We start from the raw sequence: 14,412 nt of genomic DNA on the forward strand, positions 1-14,412 counted from the left end.
GTCTGGAGCACAGGGCCTGTAGGGAGAATGGAGGGAGTTGCATGTGTTTAGTTGGAGAAAAGGAGGCTTAGGGGGAAACCATATCAGTCCCTACAACTGAAAGGAGGTTGTAGCCAGGTGAGGATCAGCCTTTTTTTCCCAAGCAACTAGTGACTAGAGAAGAGGAAATAGTCTTAAGCTGCACCAGAGGAGATTTAGGCTGGACACAATGAACATTAGCTTGACTGGGACTTTGAGCAGCGTGATCTAGTGGGTGGCAACCCTGCCCGTAAGCAGGGAGGTTGTAACTAGGTGACCTTTAAGGTCTCTTCCAACCCAAACCATTCTGTCATTACTATGCATTTTCAGAAGTGCTCCTTGATACCTGAAGAACAATTGATTTGACTATATTTGGTTCAAATAATGATTGTTAGTAAGTGTTGCAGAGGCATCATGGTAATACTCATTGAGTGCATAAACATCATCCTTAATACATGATGGCAATTAATTTCTGTTAAAAAACAAGTAGCTTTTTTACAAAACCAGCACAGTTTCTATTCTTTCAAAAAATTAAGACCATTTTCCCACCTTTTGGACTGAATGGACTGTTATGGTAGGGAAATGTTAGACTTGTTTGAGTGAGCAAGAAAGCAGCATTTGGATGCAGGGCATTGATGGCAAGCAGTTTTGCTGTAAATTCTCTAGCAGCAATTATGAAGTAACTTGCAAGCTGTATTTAAGGTCTGTTGTTTTTATGGATACTTAGGATACTGTCTTTTGTGTGTCAGCCTTTAAGATGTAGTTTTTATTTGTTGATGTGAAAAACTGAACTGACTGACATCCTGGTGTACACCAGGCATTGGTGGAGAGGAATCCACAGATGCTGTACTAGGAGAACTTCCTGGTGTCCTGTACCAGATGATGCTCTTTATTTTTACGGTATGATAGAACAGCTGAATGCTTTCTGGCAAAAAAGTATCTCTTGTCTTCATTTTTTAATATATTTAGGAAAATCACTTTGTTATATTGTACATTTTATAGGACTAAAATGAATGAGAAAAACACTTACCAGATACAAGGGGCCAGACCTGCACATCAGAATTAGGCAAGCTTCAGTAATTATGTGCTATGCTGTACTGCAGGTTTTCAAGAAGGAATTGAAGAAGATGCCACTACACAAACCAGAGGGTTTAAGGGGTTTGGGCGAGGTAAGTGCAAGTTTTCTGTATTGGCTGGTTTGTATGATGGCAGCATACACTGGTCACTCTTCCTGACTTTTCTCGTTCCCTGAGAGTGAGCCGTGAAGAGTGAAAGTGTTGAAATGACTTCTTCATCCAGATAAAAGGTACTTGATGTGCTAATGCAGAAGTGGGCAAAGTGAGTTACTGTGTGCAATGCTGTATTATTGCAGGTTTTCAAGAACGAAAGGCTGTAGGTGGGGCTGGTACACAAAACAGAGAGTTTAAAGGATTTTGTGGTAGCTTTGGACGAGGTGACAGTAAGTCTGATGGTTTGGTCTTTTTTTCATACTGAGTGCTTTGTATGTGCACAGTGTATGGTTGGTGATCTTCCCGGGTTGTTTTGCTCCCTGAGAACTACCATGAAGAACTGAGATCTGCTACTACTAGTTCTGTTCTTCAGCTGTGCTGTGGAATATGAATTGTGTCTTTAAAAAATGAATATTACTGGTTATAATACAATATAGGTTGGAGTTGTTGAGATTGTTGCTCTTCAGATTTGTTGGAGTAAATAGTACTGCTTCAATTTTAGTATTTAATGATACTAATTTTATATCCTCTATGTGCTATTGTCTGTTATGTACAGGTGGTAGAGGTAGGCAGATGCCTCAGTCTGGAACTCCTGAGTCTAGAGAAAGGGGAATACTCACAGATGGTGCTGGTAAGACTTTTTAGTGTCAGGGGTGAATTGTATGGATTTCCTCTTTGGTGATCAATGACAAAGCTGTTCCTTCTTAATTCTGGCAAATACTGTCACTAATTTTTCTCCCTGTTAAGAATCTTCTGCAAATGCTATATATCTTAGTTGTATGCCTGGATAAGACATGTTTGTAACTCATTTGAATTTTAGTTACTGGCTTTTCAAAGCTGTAGTGTTGCATAATCTTTTCTATTTCTCATGCTGAGGCTGGTTCAGTTAATGCACAGTGAAGCAGAGGTGCTCACCCCAAAAGTGAAAGTAAGCCTTAAAGAACTTGCTATGTTTTGAAAGAGTTGATCTAGATTTTTACCCTTCTGCTCTGTGTAAGAGAAAATACTTTATTGTTAGTGCTGACAAGTAAGGTGTATAGCTCTCACAGGCCACTTACTCCTGATTTAACTTTGTTTTCATTTTGGGGTTTTTTTGTTTTTTGCTAACAATTTTCCCCCCATAGTCCTGCTGTATTCTTCTGCCACTGATGCTACTGTACCTGCCTACGTATATGTTGTCCTACCTAGAGTATAATAATATATTACTTACAGAAGTACCATAATTCAAATTAGGAATGGAATTAAACCAGGGTCATGGTCAGTGGATGGCTGATATTCTCCATGTAAGAACATTGTTTGTGTGATAATAATGAAAAATTTCATTGTAGAAAAGATGGCTAAATGGCTCTTTGCTTAGAGGGTGAGTTGCAGTGAAGCATTGCAATTGACTAGAAAGCTTGTGGATGCCTCATCGCTGGAAGTGTTCAAGGGCACATTCAGTTGGGCTTTGAGCAATGTGGTCTAGTGGAAGATGTCTGTCCTGCGGCATGGGGGTTGGATATAGATCATGTTCAAGGTTCCTTCCTACTCAAACCCTTCTGTGATCCAGTGATTAGTCTACGTGTTCAGAAGTGATATTTAATGTTTGAAGAACAATTGATTTGCCTCTATTTGATTCAGTTCAACTATTTTTTTCATATTTTTAGTTTAAATAATGATTTTTGGGAATTGAAGTCCTTATAGAGGCAATATGCTAGTGCTTATAGTGGGCATAGCTGTATCCTTAACACAGAATAGTAATTCCTTTTTCATTGCTATAGTGTGAAGTATTAGTGTATTAAAAACTGTTCTGGATACTGGTATGCAACAGTTGCATCTATCTGTATGGAATTCATACAGAGAGAGCTCTTCAGAAAGAGTAATTTGTTGAGTGGGAAGCTTGTCCTTCCTTGTATCATACGAGCATGTATCTGTCTGGGTGATGAAGATTTAATTTAATAAAATAAATAATTAATTAAAATTTTGTGATACCTCTTGAAAGTGGGGTCCTTGAGTGGATGTGAGACTTGGATGCTTTACGAGTCTGACTTCATATGGAGGTAGATTTTAGGTCTAGTAGTATAAAATTAAGTTGTGATAGAAGGAATGTATGGACTTTTAATGCCTTCCTGAAAAAATGGAGGGAAAGCCACATGACATCTCACTGATTTTAACATCCATAGCTTCATATTAAAATAGTTTTAACTTCTCCTTATATTGCTTGTGAACTTAAGTGGTTGTGTTCTTAAGGTCCAAAGGTGACATATGTGCCCCCTCCTCCACCTGATGATGAGCAAGCCATATTCGCACGTTATCAGACAGGAATGAATTTTGACAAGTATGATGAAAACACTGTTCAGGTGTCAGGACAGGACGCTCCAGCACCATTAATGGTTAGTAAACTGTTTATTCTCACAGTTTATGTGAAGCATGATTTATGAGTATTGTAGTGGGTTCAGTATTGGCAGCTAATGAAAATACTAATGAAAAATATCAAATATTGCAGATAATGTGATGTTGGAAGGAGGTGCTCTCAATTTGAATGATAAAAATTTGAATTCACAGTAACTAACAAACTAGAAGTGGTCCAGAGAAAGTAATATTGGATATATAGGAAGAATAGTCATTAAATTGTGGAAGAATACCAGTTTAGATATTGAAAGAAAGAGGTCTTTGGCAGCAGTTTCATAGGCTGGTATAATTACCTTATTGAAGTAAATTACTGGGTAGTCTTCAAAAGTGTAAATGAGCACCTGTTTGGGTAGTATTCATTTGGACAGAGGGGTGTTTTAAAGTAATTCTGTTCTCTGTGGTTGCAGTTCATTGTTTTACATATAACTTAGTTTTTTATCTATATTTGGTGGCCTGTGTTTAAAAAGCAAAAAGCTCTTTTTAGGGAAAAGAATGAGGAGAGAAGTGGAGAGGGGTTAGTGGTAACTCTCTTTCAAGAGATAATGAAGAGGTGGAGGTGTTCTCACTTAAGTTAAACTGATTTTTGTCACCTGTGTTGCTTTTTGGTTCTGGCTAGGAATGTTGTTTTAGCTCCCCTTACTGGTTTTAGCACAGAGATCATGTGTAGCTTCTACATGAAATGAAAAAACAGAGTTTCAGGGTTTTTTTCGTAGCATGCTATGTGAATTTACTTACTTGAATCCAGGTATAGGACTTCTGAGCAATTCTCTCTTAAAACTAGTAAGACCAGCTAAAAGCGTTCACAGCGTTCACTGTCCTGCATTCAATGTTACTTGAATGGCATGAGCAGGTTTTAGAGACCTTTGGGGCTTTTACCTTTAGCAGCTTTGGCAACCTCAATGACTGAGACTACCTCTAAAGTTAACACTCTTTAGTATTTGGATGTCTCTATCCTACAGTAAGCATTTTGGGTTTTAAACTTATACCTTCTGTGATTGTGTAATAACTTAATAATTTTTTTCTGTTACAGAGTTTTGCAGACACCAATATGTGTGATACTTTAACTATGAACATTTCTAAAGCTGGATACTGGAAGCCTACTCCAGTGCAGAAGTACAGCATTCCTATTATACTGGCAGGACGGGATTTAATGGCATGTGCCCAGACAGGATCAGGAAAAACTGTGAGCATTTTGTGCAGTATTTATTCTTCAGAAAGTATTCGACTATGAGCTTTCAGGGGAGTGCGTCACTCTTCCACATGTCACATGCTTGACTGCTTGTTGTCCAGTAATTTTACTTGCACAGCAATGGCAGGTATCAGGGACAGATACAAATTATTATGATAGGGTTGTCAAATTGTGGGCTTTATTTCAGTAAACTACTGTCTTGGTACAGCAGGCCAGCCTTCAGAGATACAGCAGTGGATTCAGAAGTATAGGCAGGCAGTCCTAGAAACTGCTGATGACTGGACTCAGCAGTTGAAAGTAAGGACTTCTGCTCTGTGTGGAATTTTATCTTATTTAGTGGGGTTCCTTTGTTTGTGTGTTTGGTTTTGTTTGTTTGTTGGCAGTTATTTTTTGTGGTTGTGTGGTTTTTTTGTCCTTTTTTGGTTTTGTTTTGTGTGTGTTTGTTTCTTTATTTTTTATTGTGTGTGTAGGAGTTTTGTGTGAGTTTTGATTTTCGGTTTCTTCAAACTTATGCCAGCCAGAGTGTAACTGTGCTGTGCAGGTTTGTCATACTTGGTTAATGAAATCTGATGTACACCTGTCTTGATTTTAGGTGATTTGCTTTTAATCATGAACAGTATTGAGAGTTGATACTAAGCTGAAAGTTGTCTCAGTTTTTTTAAACTAATGTACCCAAACCTAATGACTGACAGCTGGTGGATATGGATATTTGGTTATGAAGTGTAGCATTTTGCTGTTTAGTTTAGTATGGAATTCTAGTTTTGTTTTAAGGTAGATTAAAACAAAAACTAGTTCTTTCAAAAGACCTCTTCTGTTTGGAGAAGGGGAAACATCCAAAGTCTGTGCTCTAAATATTCTGAATGCTTTTGGAACTGCTATACAGATGCAGGTTTGTGGGTATCTAGTCTTATGTGGAAGTAAGTGTGCTGGTGTGGTGCAGCTGTGTTGCAAACTGATCTGCCATTCTGGTAGGTTTTGGTCTTGGGTGACTTAATTATCAGGGTATGTCATCAGTGTATGCAACTGTATGGAAAGCTAGCCTCTGCATGATTGTGTTCCTGTGTTACTAGACTGTTAAGATCCAGAGATATGCTTTCATACTGGGTTAACAAGGAGAAATAAGCTTAAATGTTCTCTTGTGTATTCAGGTCAATCCTTCTAAAGTCTGATGTCCTTGTACACGATCATTCAAGCTTTAAGATTGATATACATGTTTTAATGGGACTGATGAAAGTTTTTAAGATTAAACAGCCCAAATCCTGCTGTGGTTTTTTTCCCCCAGGCAGCATTTCTTGTACCTGTTGTGGCCCAAATGATGAGGGATGGTGTAACTGCCAGTGCATTTAAAGAACAGCAAGAACCAGAATGTATTATTACTGCCCCAACTAGAGAACTGATATATCAGATTTTCCTGGAAGCAAGAAAATTCGTGTATGGGTAAGCTTTTGCACTGTTGTCTGATATTGATGATTACTTTGCTTGAATCAGCAGTGCTTTATTTTTTTCATAAATACTTGCCATTTTTTTGTGTCAATCAAATTACAAATACTTGAGTTTAGTTATAATGAGTTCAGATTATAGTACTGCTTAGCTGGTTTCTTACTATATGACTAGTGCCTAATCTTTCTGATATTGGGGTGGGTGAATGGAAGGCTTACTCCAGCTTGAAGAGTAGATAAGTATTCAGCTTATCACTGATGAGAAAAATGAAGTTTCTTAAAAGACTTGCTAAGAAAGTTTTCTGTGTCTGTCCAGTAGCCACTCTGGCAGTCACTCCGACACCACCAAGGACTTCAGCTGTTGGAACCAAAGTCCCTTTGCAGCAGGTGGCTCTAGTGAGCTGCTTGCTGCCCGACTTAACTTGCTACACACACCACTCGGAGAGTCACATGGTTTCCTCACTGATTCAACTCCAGGTTTCCCGCAGCAGAATCTCAGACCTCTGTTTCCTTCAAGTAATTTCATTGTTTTGCAGCAACGTATAACAGCTCAATCAGGGTGTCTCTTGAAGGGACCTCTGAACAAGTTATTTGCTCCTGCAGAGTCTGAGCATCTGGTGACCTGGCTAGTGATGCAGGTCCATGTGCCCTTTGTTAAGTAAAGGGTCAGTACCAGTTCATGGTCTTTTGCCTGGGCTCCAGCGATTTCTTACCACCTAGAGGTCAGTCTGCAGCTTGCACTGCAGCTGCACACTGAGCTAACTGCACTAGATGTATTCAATATGAGCAAACTTAATAGCTTGTGTTATGTAGTTTATACTTGCTTTCATCTTGGCAAAATGGAGGTGAGTGTTATGGGTTTTAGTTAATTTCCAGTGATGGTTTCTAATTACTCTTACTTCCTGGTGTTTATGGTCTTAGACAGACGTGTTACAGCTCAAAGAAACTCTTTGAGCTCTCAAAACAGAGCAAGAGATCTAAACTTCTCACTAAGTCCTTGAATGTTGTGTGAGAGTACATTTGTCCTAGATTTGTCATTAATCTTTTTACTAATAGGTTTTACCAGGGTACAGAAGAGAACTAAACCTATGTTATATAGTGATTTGTTACTATTTGTAGGTGAAATACAGAACATCATTGCTGCAGAATCTGGTGGGACAAATCATACTTGCCTTTATTCAAACAAACTTACACTTGGAGGCTGTCTGGCTTCAGGAAGAATGAAGATGTTTGCATATCTACTTACTAAATATGTTCCTAAGAACAGCTTCTTAATCTCTAAAACTGTTACATAACTTTGTAGCTGATTCTGTTTTTTATGCTTTTTAAACTAGATACAGATTATTTCATCATGAAATAACATTTAAATCTAGAAAGTTTCTCTTACTGCTGGCTTGTAGTGAAAATGAGAACAAGTTAAACAGTATCAGGATGTGGATCTGTAGTGTCTAAAGAAGAGCTTGCCTTTTGATCAGTTGAGATTTATGATCTTGGGCTCTTTGATTTAATTTGCAATTAGGAATATGAAATATGTATGTCTACTAATTATAGATAAATACTGAAATTGTGATATTCGAGAGGGAATTTCTATTTCTGACTAAAGCTTTCTGAAAAGTTGTATTTAATTTCAGTAAAAATTTACCGGATCTGTCTGATCACCATTGTTGCATATGAAGCTGAATTAGTATCTTCAGTAAAAGACCATTTGAATTTGATTGTGAAAATACTCATTGCATGCATGTAAAGATCTTAGCAGAAGGTTATAAAGATGAGCTTGTAAACATGATTCAGAGCTGCTTAAGGTAGGTCTTGCTTAGAGAAGTGGTTTTCTACAGAAGAATATCTGATGTAGCTACTTGTCAGATCTAACCAAAAAGCTTGGTGAGAAGAGCATTGCATCTTTGGGTGGATTTGCTGTCTAGTCCTTGAGTCATGTATGGCCAATGTGATTAGCTGCTTTACGAAGATGCCATGTGTATTTATTATTTTGTCCCTTTTAAGGTCTGTGAAGATTACTTCTGAAGCTCTAGAGGCATATGTAGTGGTGGTTCTGCTTTTTCTGAGGATGCTGTATAGAAGGGGACAAAGTCTTCACACTCTTTTGACTATTAGTAGGTCTCAGTTGAAGAGAGGGGAGAATGTAAGCGAAATCAAGTGTTTGTTCCTAGCAAGCCACTTGGGCAACCTCTGTTATGTGGGGAACTTTAGGCTCATTCAGAGTGGGTTTCTTGTTTTGAGCACTGTTTTTGGGCTGAGCTGTATGCTGAAGGAGTTAAACCACTCTTAAGCTGATTTGTGGTAGATCTGATTATTTTATATGAATGTTCATTAAACAATACATTAGCATACTTAAAATTAATCCAAACGTTTTTCTACATAATAGAACTTGTATAAGGCCTGTTGTGATCTATGGAGGTACACAAACAAGCTACTTGATTCGTCAGGTAGAGCAAGGCTGTAATATACTGTGTGCCACTCCAGGAAGGCTTCTAGACATCATTGGAAGAGGAAAGGTAACATTTTAACACTTCATCTGAATTCCCTAAATACTCTTACCTAAAAGACAAAATACTATTTTTCATTCTTTAAAGTTAATAAAGAAGAGATTAGTTTTCAGTGGCTCTTTCAGTGTGCTGCATTTGTACAGGCACTGAAATACAAATGAAGTTTTCTTAGATTGTCTAAACTCCATGAAGTTTTTCAAGGAGTAGCCTGAGTCTAATCTCTTCAGTTCCTTTCAGAGACAGCTGGATAATATCAGTCTAAATCAAAGGGGCTGCATTGGTGATGGCAATAAAATTTTATAGCTTAAATACCTGGAACACTTTCACATAGTTCTTGTGGCATATTCTGTGGTAGATACTCACTTGATGTCCTGTTTGTTTTGCTGCTGTGGCTGTTTATCTGTCTGGCACTATATTTTTATATTGATCCAAAATACAAAGAACTCCAGGTTATATAATACTATATTTGAATTTTTATTTTGCCCAATCATTATAAATTAATATTAAAACTTTTATGTGTTAGTATGGTGACTGAGTGATATTCACTGAACAAACATAGTTTGGAAAAGCACTTGCTAGTAAACTGGAGATCAGTTTTCTGCAGATGTCAGGCTTTTAGTCAAAAGTGATAGTCTTGGTCAGCAGGGGTGAAGTTGTAATATTCTTAATATTTTCTGACATAATTATTTTTCAGAAAAATAAAGGGTTTTGGGAATATTTGAGGGTTGTGAGAGAACCTTTCTAAAACTCAAGGCATAATTCCAAAATAGATGGGCTGAATTGTGTTGGTCTCTAAGCCCTGTTTTTACATTACTGAACCAAGTTCTGAAGCACTGTGGTGTGTGAGTTTGTGCAGAATAAAAGGCTAAGTAGTGGTTGAGATGTAAACCTTTTTTATTAACTTGAAAGAGATAAGTAAAAGGTGGATTTTTGTCAATTAAGGTATTTTGTAAGTGCATACTGTCAGTGAACAAATAGTGTTTTTCTTTGACTGAAATACTTGCAGATTGGTTTGCATAATGTGAAATATTTGGTGCTGGATGAAGCAGACCGCATGCTTGATATGGGTTTTGGTGCAGATATGAAGAAGTTGGTATCTTTCCCGGGCATGCCACAAAAAGAGAAACGCCAAACACTAATGTTTAGTGCCACTTTTCCTGAAGAAGTTCAGAGGTGAGTAGAATAAAAATAGAAATAAATCTGAAGATGTACTTGTATGGTACTAAATATTTGAAGAGTTAAGAACACTCCTTATTTTTAAAAGCTTGAAAATACTGAAAGTTATCATATTAATATTTGTTGCTTGGTTTAAGCAGGTACTCTAAAACATTAACTGCTTAATTTAAGTAGGGACTCTAAGCAATTTAGAAAGTTGTCTGAAGGCTTTTTAAATTCTAGTTTTGCAGAGGTCCTCATGGTCCCTCTGTTGGTTTCTTATTCCTCCCCCACCACATCTGTGCAAGCTCAAAACCAAAAGGGATGTTGCCAATAACACCATCTTTGACTAATAAGACGTAGCAATTATTGCTCAACTTACCAGCGTTATAGTACTCAATTTTTAGGTAAATAATTGGTATTTATTTTCAGTGGCTTTAAAGCTTCTACAGTTGGGTTTATGATACATCTTACATGTTTACTACTCATTACCTTTAAAGTTCCTCTCACTTAAGGGAACAGTCTTCAACAGGTGATAAGTATGATTGCTGTGTAACAGAACAAAACAACAAATTTCCAGCAGATGGAAAAGTTTTAGTATTTCTTCTGCTTTTTGACCAACATCTAAATACTCGCTGTTAAATCAGAAGAGTCTCTAAAACTCCAGTTGAAGCAGTGCAAATAATTTTGATGACTTCTGTGGTAGGGGTAGTGTTAGAAAGAGTTGGTAGTTCAGTGAGTCAAATCCTGATAACTTTCTTTGGTCTCAAAAAGTCTGAAATATCTTTTTTGAGGCATGGAGAAAATACTTCTCAGTAGTTCACTGTCCTGAATGAAAGATGGGAATGGGCTGCTTTCTCCTATTCAGTCTTAAAACATACAGGTGACCACTGATGTGGAAATGTATCACCTTTCTTAAAGCAGGACTCACCTGTTGCAGCTTTGGGTCCTTGTCCAGACTTTTTTCATAGGGTTCTTTTTGTGGAAAAATAACCTTCTTGTGAGCTAAAAATGACCTTGTTTGCTTAGCTGGTAATCAAGCATTCAGATGATACCATACACAAGTACAGTTTTTGTTCATTCCATGTGTTTACCTGTTTCTGCAAGAATGTGGTCTCAGTGTATCCTGGGAAAAGACCAGATGTGTGTATCTCCCTGTAAGATACTCGGTGTACTATGATTCACTCAGGTTTTGGGTTTGCAAGAAGAATCTGGGTCCCTTTATCTCTAGGTCTGTTCTCATCATTGTGATTTTGCTCATGCTTTTGCTATGTATTTTTCTTGTGTACTGGAGGATGAACCAAGAGTACTGTAGCTACCAGCAACTGAAACAAGATTCCTTGAACTGTTAAAGATATTTACTGTCTGCTTCTGTTTAGTAATAAAACCCCAACAGACCTACCTTTCTACTGTCAGTCCTGCAGGATTTTCAAGTGCTGGTGGAAGACTTCAGAAACCTGAGTGCTTAGATCATGGTTTGGAAGTGCATAATAACATTAAAGTCCTAGAAACATTTAGGTTGGAAAAGACCCATGAGCTGATTAAGTCTAGTCATTAACCCAGCACCAGCAAGTGAACCACTAAACCAAGTGCCCCAGGTGTCACGCTTGCATGTCTTTTAAGTACTTTCTTGGGTGGTGATGCCACCGCTTTCCAGGCCAGCCTGCTCCAGTGCTTGAGAACTCTTTTCAGTGAAGATTTTTTTCCTAATAGCCGGTTTAAGCCTCCCTGGGTGCAACTTTGAGTCAGTTTTCTTTTGCCCCTGTTATTCTTGTAACCTTTTGAAATTGAAAATGCCTAAAGTTGACATTTTAGATTGTGAAAACCCTTCTTTTCTGGAGTCAATTCATTCCTGGATTTAATGCTTTTCTGGTGCTGAAGTCAGGAAAGCTAATGATTTCCCCATAGTGTGCTACCAGGACATCTTTAAACAGTATACTATTTTGATAGTGTTGGACACAAAGATGCTTTCTGTGGACCTCTTGGGTTCAGATCATCCTACATTTCTGTGAAATGAATATAATCTGATTTAGTTTTAACGTAACATTTAGTTTTATACCTGAACTTGTTTCTGCTATTGCATAGATCTTTGATCTGATAGTTGAAGCTCTTTCTGTACATGTGAGTTGAGAGAACCATGTGTTTTTATAGTTGACTGGAGAACTTTAATTTAGCATTTGAGGCTTTATATCTTCCACTAAAAGGCTGTGGTTTAATCCCAGCTAGAAACTAGGTACTATACAGTTGCTTACCCTAGAAGGCTACTCTAGGGTCTCCCTGAAGCCTGCTCTTCCCCAGGCTGAACAACCTCACCTCTTGCAGTCTGTCTTCATAGGAGAGAGGTGCTCCAGTTCTGTCATCAACTTAGTGGCCTCCATGAACTCATTCCAATAGGTCCACATATTTCTTATACTGGGGAATCCCAGAGCTGAACGCAGGTGGGGTCTCACAATATCAGAGCAGAGGGGCAGAACTGCCTCCCTGGCCCTGCCAGCCACATTGCTTTGGATGCAGCCCAGGGCACTGTTAGCTTTCTAGTCTGCAAGTACATCTTGCTGGGTCATGTCTAGCCCCTCATCCACCAGCACCCCCAAGTCTTTCCCTCCAGATCTAGTCTGGATCCATTCTCTATCCAGCCTGTACATTTCCTGTCTGATCAGCCTGTGTAAAAAGTTTCAGTCTTTTTTGTAAACCCCTTTTAGGTGCTGGAAGGCTGCAAATAAGATCATTCCAGGCTTAATAATCCCCACTCCTTAACTCTCTCAGCTTGTCTTCAGAGGAGAGGGGCTCCAGCCCTCTAATCATCGTTGTAGCCTCTCTGAATCTTCTCCAATATGTGTCTTCTGCTGCAGATGCCACAGCTGGATGCAGTACTCTAGCTGAGGTCTTACAAAGGCAGAGTTAGAATCCCTTGACCTGCTGGTCACGCTTCAGGCAGCCCAAGTAGTGGTTTGTGTGCTGGACCCAAACTATGCAGTCTCTTCTGGCTTTTAAAAAATGTATATATATCAAGACTACTTGCATTGTTCTTCACAAAATGGAAGATAAAAATACTTTTTGTAAGTGTTGCTTAAACATATGAAAATATGTGCTTTTAAAGCAAGAATAATTACATAACATTTTTCATGTTGCTCAATTTTGTCTCTTTTTCAGGCTAGCTTATGAATTTTTAAAAACGGACTTTATATTTGTTGTTGTCGGATGTGCGGGTGGAGCATGCAGTGATGTTCAGCAAAATATTCTTCAAGTTTCTCAGTATTTCAAGAGGGATAAACTAATAGAAATTCTACACAGCACAGGTAACTTTACTTAATGCCAGTTGTTCACCAGAGAAGTCAAACTTGCCTGGCTTTAAACTTGTGTTTAAAAGTTCATGGCTGTATGATTTTATTGCATGTTGCATCTTTACAAGACTGGTGATGAAGCTTGAAGCAGAACTTGGAGCTGCAGGTTTTTAGGCATATTTAGGTTTTTAGGCATATTTTTGTAGGGGTATTTCATAGAGTCATAGGATAGTTTGGGTTGGAAGGGACTTGTAAATGTCATTGAATCTAGTCTAATGCCCAGTATTTGTCAATTATTAATTTCTATTAAGTACTATCAGACAACCTTCCTAGATGGCTTTCTACTTTATATGGTCAGTTACAATACTTCAGCAACTGGGGGTATTATCTCAGGATTACAGGCGTATTAAAATTATTGTGTGAATGAATGTTTGTGCCTGTGTTTTATTAAATGTCTTGGATTTTTCCATATTTGTTCTATATGTCAAGTTTTAATGCTGAAGACAGAATGTGAGTTTGGAATTAAAAAATGGTCTGTGAAATCTTGGTGTTCAGTGCTCAGGATAATGTACTGCTTTGAGCTGCATGCTGTAGAAAGGAAATGCATACCTGTCACAGGGAACAATGTTAGTTTTCTCCTTTTATTGAGGAGAAAAACAATGTATGTGTCTTCACTCAGTTGCTGTATTGATACAGAAATTGATGGATTGAATTCAATTAGCTCAGAATAGGCAAGAAATTAGAGCAATACTTTAAAGACTTTATTCAAAATGTGTGCCTGCATTAGGTGTTAATATAGATCAGCACTACTCTAAATAGTGAAAATGGTGTCATGTTTCAAACTGCAATGGACCTAAACTTCTGTCCAACATAGGTAATGAACGAACCCTGGTCTTTGTGGACACCAAGAAAAAAGCAGACTTCATTGCATGCTTTCTTTGTCAAGAAAACATACCAGCCACTAGTATCCATGGGTAAGTATTTTTAAAGTGAAAGTCACCTGTATGTTTTAAGAACTGTTACTGAGAACTCGTGTTTGGCCATATCTGCATAGTTTAGCTTGCCATGTGTTCTGACAGATACCAGAATATTAAGGTTGAAGAAGGCTAAAATGGTCTTAGCATGCAGATGCAGAATGTGTGTATATATCCTGTGGCTGTTGGATTTGTAGGTGTGTGAAAGCCACATACCTTTTGAGATCGG

At 38.0% G+C, this 14,412-nt stretch overlaps 1 protein-coding gene across 5 annotated transcripts in view; it reads left to right on the top strand.

Moving 5' to 3' along the window:
- Positions 1-14,412, top strand: part of DDX4 (DEAD-box helicase 4) — an 87,352-nt gene that overhangs the window by 25,240 nt on the left and 47,700 nt on the right. For 4 of the 5 annotated variants that reach the window (XM_072922775.1, XM_072922773.1, XM_072922772.1 and 1 more), the window contains exons 6-14: positions 1,122-1,187; positions 1,804-1,878; positions 3,477-3,619; positions 4,669-4,821; positions 6,110-6,264; positions 8,650-8,779; positions 9,777-9,943; positions 13,079-13,224; positions 14,084-14,183. In XM_072922775.1, coding sequence (XP_072778876.1) covers positions 1,122-1,187; positions 1,804-1,878; positions 3,477-3,619; positions 4,669-4,821; positions 6,110-6,264; positions 8,650-8,779; positions 9,777-9,943; positions 13,079-13,224; positions 14,084-14,183 — 1,135 coding nt within the window. Of the gene's footprint in view, positions 1-1,121; positions 1,188-1,394; positions 1,478-1,803; positions 1,879-3,476; positions 3,620-4,668; positions 4,822-6,109; positions 6,265-8,649; positions 8,780-9,776; positions 9,944-13,078; positions 13,225-14,083; positions 14,184-14,412 lie in introns of those variants that run through there. The other variant, XM_072922776.1, reaches the window with a different exon arrangement.

Source organism: Taeniopygia guttata, chromosome Z (assembly GCF_048771995.1).
Source record: "Taeniopygia guttata chromosome Z, bTaeGut7.mat, whole genome shotgun sequence".
Classification (NCBI taxonomy): domain Eukaryota; kingdom Metazoa; phylum Chordata; class Aves; order Passeriformes; family Estrildidae; genus Taeniopygia; species Taeniopygia guttata.